General features: G+C 38.7%; 1 protein-coding gene across 1 annotated transcript in view; it reads right to left on the bottom strand.

The window, feature by feature from the left end:
• Positions 1-17,838: 17,838 nt before the first annotated feature.
• The window catches only part of LOC103134219 (histone-lysine N-methyltransferase SETD1A-like), a 13,278-nt gene continuing 9,757 nt past the window's right edge, over positions 17,839-21,359 (bottom strand). Inside the window, exons 10-11 of the mRNA XM_016668603.1 lie at positions 20,958-21,134; positions 17,839-19,974 (exon numbers count right to left, since the gene is read on the bottom strand). Coding sequence (XP_016524089.1) covers positions 19,682-19,974; positions 20,958-21,134 — 470 coding nt within the window. The 3' untranslated portion in view covers positions 17,839-19,681. The remainder of the gene's footprint in view (positions 19,975-20,957; positions 21,135-21,359) is intronic.

Below are 21,359 nucleotides of genomic sequence, written 5' to 3'. Positions count from 1 at the left end.
CGCCTTGCCTTATCTTTAGCAGCAGTAGTGCGCCACGATCTAATTAAAGAAGCCAATTGAGTGTAACGTTCTACTGGCAGTGCACAAAAAAGCCAGTAAGGGTCCAGAAAATATCCTGTACCGTCACCCTTGGCTTCAGAGGAGAAAGAGTAAACACAAACAACTGTGCAGAATAAGCTAAAAGAAAAATAAATAAATAAATAAATACACACAGTTCATCGACTCTGCAACAGAATTAAACAAAAGCAGGTTTTCAAAGCGTAGCACACTCCAAGGCAAAGGAGAAAACTGGAAAAGAAAAAAAGAAACACTCCAGTGTGTGTGAGGTGTGTCATCCGAGGAGACTGTTTACGTGTTACCACAGGATTAGGAAAGGATGGATTTATGCTTCGGCATGGGTTCAAGTAATTCCATGTCAAATCCAGGGACCAAATGCGTATATTTCATTCACCTTTTGTTCCACGGCCTTTTCAAGTTGATGGATTCGGTGAGAGCACATGACGTGTGGATGATTTGCTTCTTTCTTCTGTGACCGCTGTGGCTTTGTTTCTGTCTGAGCTCTCGGAGTCTCTGAGGATCTCGCAGGGATGTGTTTATTCATCGGGAGCCCATTTGTAATAGATCCGTATTTCTAAGCAAAAGCAAACCATCAAAGTATTTATTTTATTTATTACAAAAAAGCACTATGTTTATGAATAATGATACAATGAGGAAATAAGCTGGATGAAATGCAAAAAAAAAACACACCAAAAAAAAACAACAAAAAAACAAGAGGAACCTTATGATGTAATAATACCAGAAAAGCAGAGCAAGACTTAGCATATATTTGCAGAATCAATTTATTTAGATAAATCTCCCTGAAAGCACGTGTGTTCGTAAAACTTTGAAGTCATTGTACATATTATGTTGATTAGTTCTCAATATGGTTTCTTCTCTGAGAATCAGGAGGAATTCCAGAGCTTTGCATCAACCTTCTTCTAGATGAACCCAGCTTTATGTGTCTCTGCGAGCTTGTAAAGAAGGAAAAGAAAATGTCAGTAAAGGGAACGCGGGTATACTATTCCCAGCAGAACTGTCCAGACTTTAAGACACAAATGTGCTCCACTCTTCCCCTCTAAATGGCTTTTGCTATTGGTATATTTGATTAAATATGAACAGCTCTCTAACAAACCGTGCCAGTGACCTGAAATGTTGTAAAATTGTTCCTGGCATATAACTCGGAAGTGAAATAAAAAGGTATTCTGGGTCCCTGTTTTTTGAGCCTGTGTTGTTAAGAATATGACTTATTGTATATGTTGCTTTGGAAAAACTTCCATACCTCTTGAACTTTTCCCCCCATTTTTCTCACAAAAAATTTTGATTCATCTGACAGACCAACACATAGCAGTGAACAATATGAAATTAAAGCTTTCAGCAAATTCAAACAAAGAAAATATTATAACTGTGGCTTGACTCAGCACCCGGTCTCCTTTATTCTGAGACCCTTAAAGGTATTATAGTGCAACCGACAGAAAAGGACAGAAAAGTAGAAATCAGAGAATATTAGTGAAGAAACAGGTGTGGCGAGGCGAGCAGCCAACAGGCCGAAGCAGAGATCATATGCTCATCATGCTATGTCTGGTGAAAAGCCAACACTGTTCATACCCATGAACACATAATTACTCAAAATGAAACGTGGTTACAGGACATTCCTAAGAATTGGAGATTGACTCTTAAACATACTACCACATTTACAATGAAATAGTTTGAATCCAACCATATCAAGATTAGAATGTCCTAGTCAAAGTTCTAACTTAAAAATTGCTGTTCACAAATAGTCTCCATCTAATCAGACAGAGCTAGAGCTATTATTGTTAAGAAAAATGACCAAAAATGTCGGTGTCTAGATGTGGAAAGCTGGCAGAGACACTCCTGCAAAGCTGTGGCTCCACAAGATATTGACCCACAACTTTTTAAAACTTTTATTAGTTAAAAATGTACAACATTGTGTATAATTTCCTTCTTCTTCCCTATAATGTTTGTCCAAAACATGTAATCTTAATAAAAATACATTGAAGTCTTTTTTTTTGTAACATAATAAAACGTGAAACGGTTCAGGGGGGTTGGGATGTTTTTTTGCTCTGTATCTTGCAGATAACCTTTAGAGGCTGTTGCAAATGAACCTTCAATGGTAGCCAAAGCAGACTGAACTGAATGTGAGGCAGGAAGCTGGTGATAGAATTCAGGTTACGACCTATTTTTGTTTGGTTTCACCTTTGTTTGCATGCCATTTCCCCACTAGATCCTGTGTTGACATTTACTGGGCGCACGGCGACTGTGAGTGGCCGTTATGGGCTTCTTCTCACACGTAGTGAGAGCTGAGAATCCCTTGCCGTCTGTCAGTGCAGGGTCAACGCAGCCATGCATCCACATAGCTCCGAGTTGCAAACCTGGTGACACGAGAGCCGAACCTCGATGTCCGGCTGCCTTGTAGAACCGCAGGACTACTTCTTCTAATTAGTTTCCTCATTTATCAGCCAGACCCTTCACCACACGCCTGTGAAGTACAGTGATCCCCATGACCAAGGCCCCTCCTTTGATATGGAAAATAGGCCATTCATCACCGCATTCGCTTCACATCGGTGCCGACTGTGACCATTTGTTGTGCGAATGCGTTCCCTCGAGTTACCTCTGGTTTTTGCTTTAATCTGAGGTGCAAAGTCAAACAGGACGAGAAAGAGCAAAAACCTCTCACATGAGGGTCTCTGGAAGTCATTTGCTGCGGGTGTTTGGACCTTGCCACAAGGTGTGAGATGGGAAACAAGAGACAGCGTTTAGTGGCTGCAACTGAAAGGATATCTATCACTCTTGCCAACTCTCTCCTTCCCTCCGCTGGAGCAGATGAGAGCTTTAACCTCGAGGGCACGGCAGTGGTGAACATATGCGAGTCATCTGTATAGAATAAATACCAGGACGACCTCGTGACGATACGTGCAGCCGCTCTGGGGTTTGTTATCGGCAGAGAGGAGAGGGGCTCTCTGGAGACAACGGTGTCAAGCCTCTTATTGTCGCTAAGGCGATCCAGTGTTGCTTGACTGGTTTTCAAACTTCATTAAGATTTCTAAGCTTTGAAAGAGCAGCTCTATAATAGTTGAAACCCTGAGATTAGTTGTTATTAATATTCTGACCTGCTAAGCGTAGGTTGAAGCTCAACAACCACCTCCCAAGTCACATGTATTGACCCGAATGGCAGACAAATATGATTCAGAGCTCCTTTGCTGTACAAGGGGGTTAAGAGCCGGGTGTGAAAACACTCACACAGTTAAACTTCCAATTCACACATCATTACATGTAAAGGGCGGGGAGCTAGTTAGGAAACATCTAATAACGTGCGAGTAACGGATCACTGGAAAACAAACTGCTTTTATGCCCCCTTTTTCTTCCCCCTCCCTCCCTCCATTAGTGAGATATCAAAACCAGACAGAGCTGTTCCAGAAAAATAAAACCTCAACATCGACTCTGTCATCCTCACCACCAAGTCAGAACACCTTTCCCAGCGAAGCTACAGATTATGGATCGGCTCATTTCTTGTGCACAAGGCGGGGAACAGATGGATTGCGCATTAAAAGATCTCAGGCCTGCCAGTGGCCGTTTATAAGAACTGGAAAAAAAAAAAGAAGGTAGGATGGAGGTGACATTCTTTCAGGAAGGAGAGAGATTTAGAATGACATGATTTCCCTATGGCCTCTGTAACTGAAGCGCAGCTGGAGAGGAAACTTAGTCAAATATATCCATCTCGACTTTGTCTGATTTGTTCTGGATCTGGGTTGAGGTTCCGTAAAATTGGAACGCAAAGTAAACCTGGGTTAGAGTTCTCACAGCATGGCTGAAGAGGATCAGCAAATTATGTCAGGTTATTAGGTTGCATGTGAGAAAATGCTTGTGTTTTTATGAATCAATGCCATTGATTCATAAAAACTTTATTACAATTAATAAAGTTTTAATGGTTTAAACTTTTTTTATATTTATATTTTGTCATATTAAATTATTTTATGTGCAAGACCAAAAACGTAGTGCAGAACTATGAAGTGGAATGGATAGGCAACTTTAAAAAAAAAAATTATACATATACTCTTTCAGAAACAATCAGAAGCTGGAGGTCAATCAGCATTGTGTACATGCTGCTCACACCCTTGAGGAAGAACAGAACAGCTGCAGGTGCGTTCTATATTTGAAAAAGATTCAACACAAGTCAGCATGGAAGGATATTGTCCGGGAGCATCAGTTTTAAAGTCTTGTATAAAAGAACTGGTCACACATGAATAAGGTTTGATCTAAACCAATCTATTGTAGCTCTGTCTGTCCTTTCAAGGCCTTTATCCTGCTGCCACAGTCTTATATTGTATATTTTGCAGCTCCTAAAAGGTTTCAAAATCATCTTCAGAGCATGCCTCTACCACCACTATGTTTCATCAAGGTGATGATGTGTTTAGGGTCATGTGAAAATTAAAATTTTCCACCTTCACAACAGTATGACACACAGGCCAAAAAGATGGGCTTTACTTATTAATAACTTGTGAAATTACTTGGTCATGCAGTTTTTTTTGTTTTTTTTTTAGGGAGAGGTATTTAGGACAAGGTGACAGAATACCATCAACTTCAGCATCACATGCTACTTTGATTGGTCTATCACACAAAGTCTTAATAAAATATTATGTAGTTGGGTTTGTAGAAGTGTAAGGCAATGCAGACACAGTTCTTACTGGGATCTCATTCTGGCTTGGACTGCTAAAGGATAATATCTCCCAGCGCTTTCCTGAGATTAATAGCAGCCTTTGTCTCACAGCACATCAACATTAGATGGATGAGAACACCGCATTTTATCGGACATCTGTTCAACGTGATCGCTCTCGGACACCCGTCAGACCAAATAAAGCCGTGAACTGTTACCAACACTGTGCAGCGACTTGTGGTAGACTGTCATCCAAGAATACCATATAAAACCAAACCAGTCTGATGAAGCCCTGCTGTCCCTGGGGCTCCGAGTTGGGCCTTTGGAGCTTATAACTAGGAGCCCAAAGCCCTTTAAGAGACTGTGTAGCCTCGGGAGTTAAGGTAACAGCTAATTGTTTCACTTGTGCTCTGAAGATATTTGCTGTGAGCTCATGAATCAAGCATGTAGCCCTTGCATCGAGGCCACATCCCCTTGTTCTCCTCCTGTCGCATGCAGCCAGTGATTTATGGCTGGACAGTGGCCTGCAGAAGTATTGGATTAAACGAAATGTAGCGGGAGAACATCTGGAAAGCGTATTAGGTCCACATCACATTTTTCTGACACTTTGATAGTGATAACTGGAGCAGGGAAGCAGCATCTTTCTCATCGAACGTACGCATGTGAAGTCGTGAAGTGTGGATCATGCTTTAAGTAGCATGGGATTAATGGTCCTACTTAAAGCACCAGGTGAGCTAACAAGAGCCCCAAATGAGCCTCTTCAATGTGTCCCTAATGCCTCCCAGATGTGGAGAATTTCAGTTCTGTTGGCGTCCTTGGTTGGAACAAAAGGCAGCGCCTAATTTGAAAAATGAAAGAGCCTTGATAGGATAAAGTACCCATTCCAGAGCTGCGTGACATGGCCGGTATAACACAAGTCATTTTAGTCAAGGATAATTGGGTAAAAAAATAAATAAATGAAGGACATCAGCAGGGAGTGCATGAGCACTGTACCTCTGCCTCTGCTCATCTCAGCCCTGTAACAAGAGCACAGGGAGGTGTGTTGAAACACAACCCCATCACTATTCATCCTAACCCCCTCGGTGCAACAATGACTAGTACGCGGTCTGCTTTTCATTTAAGGGAATTACCTTTGGGAGGCCAGCAGACGTCTCCTGAGCTGCTCCGTGTGTGTTCTTCTCATCCCTGTGGAGCTGTCTCATTAGCACGAGTTTGGTTTATCATGCCACCCCCCCTCCCCTCCCAACCCCCTATCTCTGTCCTGCTGAAACCTGCAGCCTGCTGCATGGAGACCAAAAAAAATAATGACTCGCGTGGAGTGACGAAGTCCCCACGCGGAGTCCCCCGGCTTACTGCGGCGCAGACAGTCGGGCTCTCTAACAAGTTGCCTGCAAAGCCGAGGCCACTTAAGACCCAGAGAGAGCGTCGGAACCAAGAGGTAGAACTGGGTTGATAGGAGAAGTGAAAGGAGTCGCCTGGATAAGTCTAATTTATGACCTTCATCAGGGATTCTGTGACAATGGCTCCAACTTACCTAATGAGGTTTTCGACATGATACAGAACACTCTCATTGCATCTCACTCTGAACCATGACACGTTATCTTCCTGCAGGTATTGCTCCTTCCCTCTGCGAAGAACGTTTTACTGCCCAATTATTCAACCCGGTGTCGGTCGGCTACTTCCTTTCGAGCCATTACGAGTTCAGGCGTCATCCCACCGGGGAGTGGCTCATATCATTTACATTTCATTAAAAGCCCACTGCGAGACGCCATTGATTTGTCTCGTAAACTGGGATTTTCCATGATGCAACCTTTTGAGTAAGGAGGTGAGGGGGAGACCCATCAGAAGCTGTCAGGAGCCGTCAGAGGACAGGATCCAGACCTGTAGCCAGGAAAGACCAGGCCAGCCAGCTGTCACCTCGCTGACACTGGCTGAGACCATCCATCTGGCTGAGAGGGGCCCACCGTGGGTGCAGAAAGGCATGCCAGATCCCCCTTTCTACTCGCACTGGTAATGTGCGCACGAGCACAGGAGCAAGCATTTACATGCGTGCGGGGACATACATGCAGTCCTCTCTCAGGCATCCACGCATGAACGACCTTGCACAATGCGACACGCATGTACTGATTAATCTCCAGCACAATCTGCAGTGCCGCCAGCAGGAATCATTCCTTCACTGGCCGATCAGAGAAGCCAAAGTGACATGCTGCCATCGAGCTAAACAGACACAAATAAACAATTAGAACGTTTGGCTGCAACGCTTGCTTTCACATACAGAAACATTCCGTCTCTCAGAGTGAACCTATAAATTAGAGGGGTTTTTTACCCATAGATCCAAGCAGCACTATAGAGAGCATAAAGAAGTCTTCGGCAGGCAAGAAAGGTTAAATAAATTAAGGATTTGCTTCGCTTCAAGTGCCTTGATTATCCTGTTAACTGTTGGATGCGTCCCTGGTCCAACACATCTGAATCAAATAGCTGAATCACCTCCTCAGTAACACAGTAGAGTTCTCCAGAGTCGTGCTAATGACTTTGTTATTTGACTCAGGTGTGTTGAAGGAGAGACACGTCAAAAGTTGCAGGACGCCAGTCCTGGAGCCCTGAATTTGAAGGCCGCTGCTGTAGCAGATCTTCCGATTGTTCTTGAATTTTTACTCTACTGAAACCTGTGCAAGGTAAAACGTCAAGTCCCAGATATTTTGCTACCTTTAGTAGTTTTTTTTTCTTTTTTTTTTCTGGATCTCCTTGTATTTATCTCCCTCCGTTTTTCCCACAAGTTTGGCAAGCCTCCTTGTTCCTGCTTACAGAGTATACCAACAGATTAATACTGCTACTCCTGTGTTTCACCTAGGGGGTAGTGTTTCCACCTCACAGTTATGTGTTACTTTCTGTTGTTCCATCACATAAAATCCAAATAAAATACATTGCCGATTTTCTTCTTGTAAAATGACAGAATGAAAAAAAGTTCAAGGGGAATAAAAACTTCTGCAAAGCTTTATAGGCACGGCTTTTATTTGGAGTGCATTTGGATTTGGTTAGGTTAAACTTCACACATTGATTAAGCATTAAAACAGTCAGCCTGGTGCGTCTCGATAATAGTGAGTGAATATAGCACACATATGCATCACTGCAACAGAATTTGTACAAATGCAACTCTTCCATTGCATAAATGACTCAGTAAAATATTCACTAGGTCACAAACATTTTATTAAGGATACGGAAGAGTTCAAAATACCCTTAATATGAATTTATAGATAGTGGAAACTGTCTTGGCACCATCAAAGAATCCAACATCTAAGGTCATCCTCGTCTTCACCCTTGGTGGTACAGCCAACCAGCGCCAAGGAAAATGAATGATTCTCCTGAACTGACTGCTTTGCAAAAGAGAGCCAATACTGTGTTTTTATGATTAAGCATGCTCCATAGTTAAATCTGCAAAAAGGCAAATTATTTGCAAATAATATGGGGTTACGCTTCACAGGAAAATTTGCTGATAGGTGAATCTGTGAATCCTGATCTGCAAATAGACCGGGGTCTACTGTACAGTAATTTTATTTTTTACCTCCTACTGTGCGACACAGATAGTCTATTTGCACTGATAAGGATTCACCAATATCAGAATGATAAGGTACTTGGAGACCCACAGAGCCATGGTCTCTTTCTAAGGTTTAGCACAGAAGCGAGACGAACAGACTCTTTGAATCCAGAAACTAGAAATATGAAAGAATTCTACGTATTTCTAAAGATTTGCTTAACATGGAGCAGAGCTAATCTGCTCGGAATGGGCTCAGTTTTGAACTGATAGAAAAAAAGAAGAGAAAAAAAAGTCTGGAGTAGAGACCAGAGTTTATGGGATCCTGGGAGTGGATCCAGAGCAGATTTCTGACTTCTACTTGAACTACCCCTAACACTTCTTTTATTACCGTTTACACAGGCACCACTTTTAAATTATCTGTTTACGAAGAAGTCTATGGTTATTTACTCTAAAGAACACAATGGTCTGTGCCCTTTTTGCAAAATGCTTCATTTGAAGGTGAAACTGAACATTTTTAGCACTTTGGAGAACAGAAATAAGAAAAGTGAGAAGTAAAAAAGAAAAAAACAATATGGATGTTACAAGATCTTGTGATTCAAAATTTTGCAATTTAATATTTCTTGGAAAGTAACTAACCAGCTGCTGTTGAATGCCTGACACTGAGAAAGACCACCAACACTTTTAAATTATTCAAGAGACAGTTGATCCAAATTGTCTTCCTTTTTAATCCAAAGGTAACATCTGTTTTAAGATTTCTTATTCATAGTGAGCAATCTAAAGTGCACATTTTATGTTCAAGACTCGCAGATTCTTTCAAAGAATGTTGAGGATTTAATAAACTTTATAATAATTTTGAAGGACTGTGCCAATTCACAGCTTCAGAGAAAGGCTATTTGATAACGGGAATTGAGATTTCACTCAATTCCTGTTATTTTTTCACGTTGCTTCTGGAGCAGCATGAAAAAATGAAACTTGACCTTGAACAGTTTTGAGAATGACTATTTTCATATAATCTTTCTCAAATTTCCTCTAAATAACTGAGGAAAATAGGCAGATTTGAAAGACCTTAATATAATATATACTTTTTCAATGTATTTTTTTTTAAATAATTGTATTTGCTTTATAAGATCTTTATGAAAAACAAAGGGGGTTTATTAAAGTTGGCCTAAAAGTCATAAAATCAAATATTTTCTGAACTTCCTATCTCATCAGGTGAAAGCATTGCTGCAACTCTAAAAATATCACTGTATTCTTTTATTTTAAATTGTTTGAACTACAATAAAATAATAAGACTTGACCGGTTATTACTCTGCCCTAATTTGCTTGACATATTCCACATTACAACATCTGTTTTAAATGGAACAAATAATAATGAACCACAGACAGAACATGTTTGTCACTGTAAATAATCACAGAGTGAAATGTGCTTTAAAATAGGCTCCATAATGAGGCATTAGCCCAAACATGTCCTATTTCTCTCAATAGGACTATTTAGAAAGCTTAACTCATTACTCGTGACCTCTATGCATGTCCCCATTTTACAAAATCCAAACTATTCCTTCGCAGCTACATCATAGTTTAGGGGGAAAGTTTAAAAGAAGCTGCCAGCGGAAAACGTTCTCACCCCTTCAGTTTGTCTACATTTTGTTAAACACTGATTCTAGAATAGTTTTCTTTAAAAAAAAAAAAAAAAAAAGTCATCCAAAAATTGGATGTCACAACAAAGTGACATTGATATCTTGTAAAATTTATTTAAAATCTAACTTTAACTCTGGTGCATTTTTTTTTTTTTTGCTACTGATCATAGTTAAGATGCTCCTGCACAAATCTGCACATCATGTTTTGATGCAGATGTCTGACCCACATGTGGGGAAACTCTCACGAGACAACTATTAAAGTTTGAAAAGTATGTATTAAGTTCAATGTTTCATTCTGCTTCCGATTCCGCCAAAAAGCAACTTAGATGTTGTCAAACCAGGTGAAACTAAACCACTGGTCTGTTGAAAGCACAATACATATTTTTGGCTCTAACTCCAAATGTCATGTCCAGAGAAACTAATCACCTGAATGACACCTGTCAAGTTAACAGATTAAAAAAAAGCTACTTATGACTCTTTTATCTGTCTTGCTGAAATATTTGGTTGTTTGTGATGGATACACCTGAACTGACTTCGTCGTGGAGACGGGGACTATACGATGCCATCATTTCTACGAGGAGAAATGTACTAAAACAAGCACACAAAAAATATATATAGAAATATCACTCATTTTTAAGTCTCCATTCCTATGTCTCAGGGACATCATAAAACATGAGATTTGTCCATCATTACCAGAAGTCAATATATTATTGCATCTTTGTTTCAGTGGAGGCAGAGGTGCATCACTGCTAGGAAGCAGTCTGTTTTTCTGGTGAAGTCATTAGGATGTCTTATCTCGCCTCTCAGACGATAGGCAGCAGGGAGCCACGGGAAATGTTACTGACAGCTCAGGGCAGACCCAAGAAGACAGACAGAGGACCAGAGTGGGAGATCAATGATAATGTCATCTGATGACATTGCTGAGAGAGCTGTTCCCCTCCGGTGGTCCCACCATCGACCCGCTCTCACTCGAAGACGGTGAATTTTGTTTGGCTTTAATCTTCCCATCAGACAACACAAAGCGAGCGATGTGCTGCGAGTGTTTTCCATTTTGGGGCCCCCGGGAGAATTGTGTCAGGTTGCGCAAGTGCACGAGCGCAGATACGTCAGCGTGGCACGTTGACAGGCAGCTTGTTTGAATAAAGAGCCGACAAAAAAGGCTCGAGGCTGCGCAACTCGACTGCTGAGAATAGCTTTTTACAGAAACACATGACAACTGAAAACAAAAACAAAGTTATTCCCTCCGCTGGCTTGTGGAAACTGTCAGTGGTGCTGAAAGCGTGCATTTCTAACTGCTGGAGCTTTATCATTCCTTCTCGGTTACAGAGCTGTTTAAAAATGTGTTTTCTTCAAGAAGTCAGAATGTTCAACATCTTGGGTGGGGCTTATCTTTGACAAATGGACTCATATGGTTCTGGTTTCCAGACTAAAAGCGTATGTGAGCAGATAATGATGAGTTGTGCTCATTACACGGGTATTGTGTGTAAATTATTGTGCAAAGCAAGGTTTAAAAAAAAAAAAAAAAAAAAAATCCATGTTAAATTATGTGTTTATTCTTGGAAAGAATTTGATCAATATATTAAACTAAAAATGCTTAAAATAAAAAGGATGTTCTATGGTTTTCCATGTTTGCATTAATAAATAAAAAGTTCATGAAAAATATTTCAGGTCACTATTGCAAATATTCATTCAAAATTTGACAGCATAAAAAAAAATAAAAAATAAAATCACAATTTATTGACCTGTTCCTGGCTCTACAGGAAAAGATTTTGGATTTGGATTTTGGAAACCACAATTTTTAAAAAAAGATGTTACATTTGATTTATTTTTGCTGAATTTATTTCCATTTGAGAATGGTACAGTCTGGCATTAATTAAAAAAATAGAAGAGAATGTAAAGGGATTTAATAATGAAGAGAAAATGTGAAATTCCCTTGTAAGTGAATAAATTAGGCACATTAAAAAGCATAAAGTCCTAATTATGGGCTGAATGTTCAAAGTAGACAGATTAATATTAATTAATATTCTCAGAAAATTGATTTGACTACTTGTGCCTGCTCTGTCTTCATCAGTGCAGACAGAGCACAAACATATAATAGCATGGGAATAACTATAATAATGTTACTATCAGATCCTAGTCACAACGTTTTAGAAATATTCACATAAATTCTGTCAGTGCCTCCTGTGTCTGTGTATAGAGCATCTCTACAGAGTTACTATCCTCAGTTATATCCAAAAACTAATTTTACAAAAATCACATTATATATTCCACATAATTAAATACATAAAAAGGTGATCAGACAATTATTTATGTGACGCCATATGTATATGGGTGACAAAAAAAAAAAGACCTGCCAGACAAGGAGCAGTGTGACAGAGATATAGGCACCTAAACCTACCTGGCTAATGAAAATATGCTCCCAAGAAGTATTTACTTTAGCTCATAGAGTGAGAAGAAACCAAAGTCAAAATTTGTGAACAAGCTTCAAGAAATTTGTAGAGATTGGGTTTAAATTTAGAATAAGTCAACTTAAACCATCACAACAAGGTTCCAGTGCTTAATATCACGGCTAAAGAAAATCAGACATGACTGTGGATGATTAAACAAAAGGGATATTCAGTTGTGAATCACAAGTCTCCTCTAGGCGACGAGGCGATGCTGGAACATTTGCTTGGTTCAGCTCCAGTGAAACCATGAGAAAAAAAAAAAATCAACCATAGTACATGTTATGATTTTGCTTCAGTCCAGGAATTAAAATTAGTTTGACAATGATAAGTTATTTTTCCAGCTTACCAAAACTTGATATATACCACCAACTTTGATGCCAGCAGTAAGTCTGAATCTCAAAGCTATAAATTAATTTTTCTAATTCAATAAACTTTGAGGGACAAAGGGCCATCTTTTCTGTTTTAAACAGACAAGGTAAGTTTATCCGTAAAGTGACATTCATTTTATGAATAAAAAAAAGAGTATATTAGAGCTAAGACATACGCAAAAATAATAGCTGCAAACTTATTTTAGTCAAAACAGAAAAATGCAATAATGGAACAAAGTTGCTACACTATGACACAAACTGTCAATTAAAAAAAATGACACAAAAATGTACCCATTTCAAAAAAACAAAATAGTGTGTTGATAGGCCCAGGAGGTTTATCAAAACCTGTTATTCTAAATCACTAAAAAATAAAATGAATGCCTTAATTCTGGCAATATAGTCTCATATTGTCATATATTATAAATTCCTGGATTCCATGGATGTACTTAGGTTTCTTCCATGCTTTGCAATAATAAAACTGTCAGCATCACCTGTCAAAAAGTCGATCTTTTACAGGTGGCAACTTTGCAATTTTGAGATAAAAATATATAACGTGTTTTCAGCATACAGTATTTCAAGTCACTATTATGCAACAGACAACTAATGCTGGTTTAGTGGTTTAGTGCCATCACAGCACATTGCAGTTTGTTGCATATGGTGCCTCTTATATAGCTGCAGACCAGTCAGGGTGTTAAACCTAACCCTGGATGTTAATTTGGTACGTTTCACTAACCTCAGCAATGCTGCAGGTCATTTACAAGCTTTCCCTGGTGGCTCAAAAATAGCTAAGCAGTGGTTTGCGGATTTACCAAACTCTAAGTTGTTGATTTGGTCTCTAAATTGTTGGGATCTCAACCTGCTGTCAACATCTTGGTGCCGGAGGCCATAGCCATGAAGTCGATGCCTCAATGAATCAGAGCTGTTTTGAAAGCCTGCACGCTATTAGAGAAGTGGTCATAATGTTACTCTTGATCACTATAAATAACCATAATGTTGAACTAATGTTTTCTTCACCAGGAGCCTTGCCCATTTTAAACACCAGACCTTTTAATGCTCAACCGTGTGAACGCTCTGTTCAGAGAAAAAATGTCATCAGGTCTGCTTCTTGGCCCTCACCACAGAGATGAAAGGTGTCTACAAAGCAAATACTCAAGACAAACCACTAAGGCAAACAAGTAAATATTCCAAACGCTCCTTTTGACCATAGAGAAAATAATATTTACTCATTGACTACAGCATTGATGTTTCAGGAGGAAACAATTGTGAAGACGGATGACAGAAAAATATGCGTCCCAGTTCTTGCCAGGCCACACGCAGACTCCCTCTAATTAGCTTTAGGCCGTCACAATGTGAAGGAATGCACTATGAGAGTCACGCAAACATGGCTGCCACCGTGCACACCTTCACTTAGCCTGGAGGTCTAACGACCTGTTTACATTGTGGTCACCCAATATGAGCCTGGCAACAGCGGTGCGTTTCATAAGCGCCATCTTAGTCACTTACTGCACAGCAGACGAGATCCTAAAACGACGGCATCTCACTACGATAACACTGGATGATGGTGAATCTGAGCAGTTTAACCCTTCCATGCCTGAATTACAACAGTCTCGATAAGTTTTGTTTTCAGCCGTTTTCATTCATGATTTACTTTAAACTCGTACAGATAAAAGCGTGTTCACTTTCCACTCTAAATATGAAATATGTATTTTACAAAGAAACAATTATCATATGTTGTGCAAAAACCATCAAATGTTGTTACTAAACTAACACGGCCACATGTTTGAGAAATTTCTACGATGTGGAAAAATTTTAACCCCGTTTTTGACCTTCATGCTTTAAGACATATAGATGTCGTCAGCGGCAAACAAAAAGGAGAAACACAAACTGAACTCATAGATATAGAAAAATTATTCAAATCATCTGACATAAGTAAGGAAAGAAGTCTCCTAGACTAAAACAGCTTCTGAGTTTCCTATAGCATCTGATATCTTGCTGTCTTTTATGATCTACAGCATCTCGAGCTCCCATCAGCGTCTTCCTTGAGGGCTGATGTACTGCATGTTTCAGGAGTGTTCCTCCTCCAAATTAACCCACATTTAAGCCCTGGAAATCATGTATTTGATTCAAGTGTGTTTAAGAGCTAAAACATGGCTCACGTCGAGCCTCGTGAAGTAGAATTCCCCCGCATGTCACTCCTCCTTTTTCTGAGTGATATAAATAGGCACCGTCAGTGGCACCTTCTTCAGTTTACCTGGATATAAGTTATACAGTATTCCCTGTATGTCTTTCTGCGGACAGGGTATTGTAGTCTTAACTGTAAAGTTGCTGTCCCATTGTTTCCAATCAACACAAAAACTGTAAATTGCACTCCCACGGCCAAAAACTGCAGAAAAAGTAGCTAATGTAGAAGTATTATCGGGAATTGTGCTTTCAGGCACAAAGACGCACGATGTCACTTTTCATGGACAAACGATGACTGACAATTCTCTCCAAACATTAAATCAACGCCTGTAACATCAATCCTCCATTGTTACGCGATGCTGCCGTCACTATCATGTGCCCACACCGTTTGGCCATTAAGTGGATTGTACGATGTGACACATTAACGTCCAAAGTGGCGGCTTATGTGCAGCTGTGTGACAAACACTCACACGAGAAGCTTTTGAATCGCTGTCCACTGCAGTCCTCACTTTGTGTAAAAAATTCACTTAATGTCCTGACCCAAATTCATGGCGACTGTAATTATTCTTGACAACTGAGATCATACAAATAACTCACTTCTCGAGCCTACGCTCATTTTATCTGTCCCATTTGGAGCACTTATTAGCGATTGTTTCCACTGTGTTGGCTACTCCTGTGGCTGTAATAATCCTTCTGCCTTGGGCATGCTTGAATTTTACATCATGACCAAATATTTGCAGAAAAATAAATGTATAGAGTCAGGGGAAGGGGAAAAACACAGTCATAAAAATCATCACCCAAAAGGGAGACCTTTAATAAACTGTAATAATATTAATAATAAACAATGTGGCGTACTCGTCCTTAGAAGTAAAATCCAAATCCAAATCAAGCCTTTTAATAGAGATGGGAAATAAAGGGTTATTATTTCCATTAAAATGTCTTAAAAATTTAACAGCACAACCACATCATTACGCTGGTGCCCAGCTTGCATTGTCACAGCGAAGAATGGCCCGGGAATAGCCAAGAACGTTTACCGAGCGGATATTAATTGATTTGTCCTGACCTACCCAGACCTGGCCTCCCTGGGCTCGGCTTCCTCAGCAGAGCCATGCCAAAGCTCTGTCCTAACTCTGCATAAAAATAAATGAGAAGCCGTGGGGCTGTAGTCTCTAAAGCCAGGGGATATTGTTCGATTTCACGTCAGCCCTCCAGGAGGCAGTTTAAACAACCCAGCATGCTAATAAGCCCCCGTATAAAAGGCATTTCTGGAGGGGAGCCCATTCTTCTTTTAGCACTCTTTTTTTTTTCTCTCTATTGCAACAAGGACGAAAGGGCATAAACAATATAAAGAAGTGTAATCTTGACCTGATCTTAAATAGCTCACTCCTGCGTAATGGTTTGTGTACCACAGATCATTGTTTGCACTTAAAAACTAACTAAAAAGGTTTTTTGATCAATAGAACTGAAGCACTGCTCCTAGACTGGGATCCGAGGAGACAGAGCCCCACAAATAACTCCATACTCCAATAAAGCCTCGGTATTTGTTGTGGCCACAGAAATACGATATTGTTCATTCTGCTCGTGTGCCTTGAACCCACAGGGCAGGTGGTAGCAGATCACAGACTTCTCAGTGACTCGGAGGCTAAACTAATCATGCACGACTCTCTCACACGGCCCAACTACTGCCCTCCCAAAATCTACTCCAGCTTGTCATGCACTGATATCACACAGCGGTCCGGTTGACTGACCTGTTATGTTTTTCCGTGTGGCAGCGCCCTTCTATACAGCCTGGACCCTTGTTTAATTGTGCAGACCATTCACAATAATTAATTATGAAGATGTGGTAAAATTGTCTGACTCGAAGACACACAGTCTTTCATTAAGGCATACAGGAGAAATGTGTCTGAACATCTCAAAATGATGTCCTGCATTCCACACATCGCCCTCATAATGCAGTTATACAACACTCCATCAACACACAGCCTTAAACTCAAGGCAGCATCTCATACCTGAAGGTTCCATTTGGAAATAATACATTCATCAAATGGGAGATTTCAACACTGCATTCTACATGTTTTCCAATCAAAATGCTTTTATAGACACTATCTTGCAACCGTTGATGGAGTAATTAAAAGAGAATTAATTTCTAATGTCCAAATTGACGGGGGAAACAAAAAAAAGAAAAAGAAAAGGCTTTTTTACCTCTTGAAAAAAGCCCATTTCAAGAGGTAATGACTGTTAAACACTGCCCCCTACTGGCGCGCAAATATTACTACATTTCATTATCCTGCTGGCATGCTTGTGCACAGTACAGATTATTGTGTTGCAATTTTAAGCCGTCAAGCACATTGTTTTAATGTTTTTTTTCTTATTTTGGTGATGCCTTATGCTATTTTATTTTACAAAATATGTGTATTCCACTGTATTCTTGTTTAAAAGAATCTCCAAGTGTACATGTGCATCATAATAAATCAGAATATCAGTTTGAAAATTATTTCAAAAGTTCATCTCTGAAAGGTCACCTCACATTACCCATGGATGTATTACTGGCAGGAATAATGCAAATGAACTTCACAGTGAATGGATAGTTTTCAGCCATGTTTGAAAAACGTTTATATTTTATTGGCTTTGAATTGTAACGTGTCTAACTAAATCTGGATTTTAAAGCCATAATCGTCCTAATTAATCAATTCTGTGGAATAGATGTATATAATAAACTAGTTCTACCTGTAAAATTGAATAATTAAATCATTTGAATTTGTTGAGATTCACCTTTATAAAGGTTCAAATATGGCCGCCTTCCAGGAAATCTTGAGTTGCCCTTGAGACATGAAGCAAATAGAAGCAGAAACATCACTTTGCATTCACATAAGCATCAAGTTCTAATGATCATAAAATATGGTAAAATATGGAAATGGTTTGCTGTGGCAGGTGCAAAGCACAAAAATGATTAAGCAGATTAGAATGAACTAATGCCAAATGCAAGTATTTATTAGAAAACAGTGATTAATATGAAAATCTATCATATTCTATTTAACAGAAATGATTCAAATCGCTATTCCTATACCACAGACTTATTTAAGGTTGTGTGTTTTTACAAGTCAAAATTAGATTTACCTCATTTGTTAAGCTTTACCCCAACAACAAAAGTACCTTTCTAATACAGTCACAGACAACTGAAGGAAGAGAAGCACCTGTAAAGTTAATAAACACGTCCATAATCTAATTCAGAACTACAAAAAAAAAAGAAAAAAAAAACCCTCAGAAGTCCTTTGTTAGAATTATTATAAAATTTATTGTTATGAACAATACAAAAATGGATAAAACTAGGTGGTGCAAATTCTATTTTGTTGCTATAAAAATATATAAATTGAAATACATCAGTCAGATTATTATACAATTATCATAAGATTATGACCATGGATAAGCGACATGAACAATATCCTCACCTATAGGTGAGAGATTTGGTCAGCAAATCAGCAGAGGCATCCAGATGTTCATACTAGACTTTAGATGTCATGCCTAATTGTTGCATTGTATTATAAATACACTACTTTATAAGGTATTGTCAAGTTTATAGTTTTCTGAATGTCTGAAAAACAAATTAAACTAGATACAAGTCTAAACATTGTAATTCAAGATTCAGATGGAAAGTTGAGAGTATAAAGTGTAATTATCAGTGAAAAGATCACTAAGATTTTTAAATGTACAAAAATACATTTCCTCAAATGTGTGTGTTGAACTACAGGAAGTATAGCATTGACAACCATACATTTTATATTATCATGTGTACAATCAATAACTTTAAATTAGCTACCATTAACTTGCATGCTGCAATTTGAATTTTTAAAGCAAAAAACACTACCCCCTGAACATGATTTTGTGAAAACTTTTTACAAGACAAGATGCTGCTCAAGTTATTGGGAAAATAAGTAAAAATAAACATAGAGGACATAAAGGGATGGACACGGGGCAGAGATTCATCTCCCAACAGGAAGTTACAGTGGAATCAACCTAAATGTTATTAAGAAGACTTAAATATGTCTTCTTAACTGAACTGAAACTGAATGACCTTGAGCTTTTGAAAACCAGAATGAGAAACATTTCAGTGTACTGCTGCACAAAGCAAAAGATGATTCTATGAAACTATATCATCAGGATGAAGTTATATGCACGCTGCACACTAAATTTTTCATTCTCGAAAAAAAAAGACTTTGTATTGTTTTCCTTCTGATTAAGAAATTGTGCACTTTGTCTTGATCCATCACTAAAAATTCCTCGAAACATACTGTGTAGCTTGTGGTTGATGCTTGTCAATGCAAGTTCATATTTAGAAAAAGATGGAGCACCCATCTTTCTTCAGCTTATCATAAATACCTCAACTTGACTATCTCAGAATAAAACTCCTTGTTACTTTTTATCTTGGTCTTTGCTCCTTTCCATCTCTCTTCTTTATTCGTTGGTTTCTCTTGGAATTGTGCCCATTTGTCATGTTGCCTGAGAGGCAGCAGATAATGTGGAGCTCCAACAGTTTGCCCATCTTTCTTCTCACTGAAGCTCTTATTTTATATTTTTGTCTGCGTAGGTTAATCTTCGCCTTCAGCAGATTGTAGCGCTACGTCTGCTCTTGTTCTTTTCTTCTTCCTCTGAGACTGTATTTTCTAGATCAGGCTACTCTCAGAAATCTTGTCTATTTTTTGGTCTTGAGTTTGTTCTGTGAGAAGGGGGAGACCGATATTTGCTGTATTAGTTTGGGTGGTGTTGGTCATTTATTTTGTAGGGTCTCCATTTCAGATGCTGTTTCAGAGAGGCTTTTGTTCCTCCACTGTCGTTTCTGAATCAGTCTCTTTGGCAGTGGAAGCGGGTGGAGCTTGCTCCTCGTTTTCTGATTCTTCTGAGGATGATGATGAAGATTCTCCATTACTTTTCTTTGCACACTCATCTGGGTTGATGTCTTGTTTACGTTCAGCCTCTGGTGCGCTCTCTGGAGAGTTTTGGCTCAAAGGAGAACTCTCCTTGGCAACAGGCGGTGGCTGAACATCATTTTCAGGGGTTGATTTTTCAAACTCATTCTCCTCTTTCTTTCTTCCCGAATCTGAAACAGACAGCAACAGTTGTGCTAGAACCCATCTGCTAAGAATTTGCAAATATGTTGAACAGTTCATTATAAGTAACACACACACACAAAATAATAAAAAAATCCTCCCTGCATGCACTTTTTAGGACTGAGTAAAGCCAAAAAAAAATAAAAAAATCACTTCCAAACAAAGCAATGGAGTGCATTAAAGGTAATCAAATTGAGTCCTTCTTCCAGGTTGTGACATGCTTGTGTAAATACAATTTAACCTGTCAAAATTGATGAATGTTAGTCATTCCTAAAGATGGAAAAAGTCATTCACAATAAGTGTTTTTCTTTTCTGAATCAGAAAATACTAGAACATCATGAATAAACAATAACGAAACCGCCGATGCTGAACCTTTTGTGTCGGGTTCCATATTCTGAATATAGAAGACATCATTTAATCTGGAAGCTTTGGAGATGAGGACATCATAAAAAATAATAATGTTGCTTTGGGTTTATACTTTATCTTTATGTATTCCACTTGAAAGAACAATGACAGTTTTGTAAGTGTTCTTTGAAATGCAGAAACGGGTGAGAAAAACCTTCAAAGCAACCATATAAAAAGAAAATATGTGCTAAATAAACTAAAAAAAACAAACAAAAAAAAAAAACATTAACTGGGCAAAATTGTGGTTACTAAAAATATAAGTAAATAAATATCAGCACATCATTAAACACGTGACACCTTGTTTGATATCTTGCTTTGTGAAAAATATCCTACAATTCCTTTGAGGAAGTAAAGGATTTTCAGGAAAATATTGTGAAATATCAAGTTTTACATGCCTCACTTTTGATGCACTCCTGTTGTAAAAGGTACATGTATACTGTAGATCAATGGTATAAAATTCAAAGTGTCCTGCTGGATTTGTTTTTTAAGTCTAAAAATACTTTTAAGCATGTTCATGGCGGGAAGTAGCAGTAGGGAAAAATGCAATATTTAACCCATGTGTACTCACTACTTTCAGATGACAAAGCTGTTAGTTCAGGATTCATAGCCACAGAATCTGAAGGGTTGTTCGCCAAGACTTCTTCCTCCACAACCTCTCTGGGCTCAGCTTCATTAGCTTTTCCAATCTCCTTCTCAAAGATCTTGCAACGTTGTTTAACCGGCAAATCATAGGGCTTCTCTGAGTCTAAACCACAAAATAATAAAAAATAAAGCGCAGTGTAATACTGAATCCACATGTGTAGTGAGATGAATTCAAACCATTCAGTTAGTCTAAAAAATTCTGTCTTGTAAAATATAAGTAGGAAATAAGAAACAAAATGCAGCTATTCATTCAATAACATCTGAAGATAAAGTTTGCTGCATACAAATTTAAGAACTCACTTTATATGTATATATATATATATATATA

This window comes from Poecilia formosa, unplaced genomic scaffold (genome assembly GCF_000485575.1).
Source record: "Poecilia formosa unplaced genomic scaffold, Poecilia_formosa-5.1.2 Scaffold16, whole genome shotgun sequence".
Lineage (NCBI taxonomy): Eukaryota > Metazoa > Chordata > Actinopteri > Cyprinodontiformes > Poeciliidae > Poecilia > Poecilia formosa.
The sequence above is the reverse complement of the archived record's forward strand: the minus strand, read 5'-3'. Positions and strand labels throughout refer to the sequence as shown.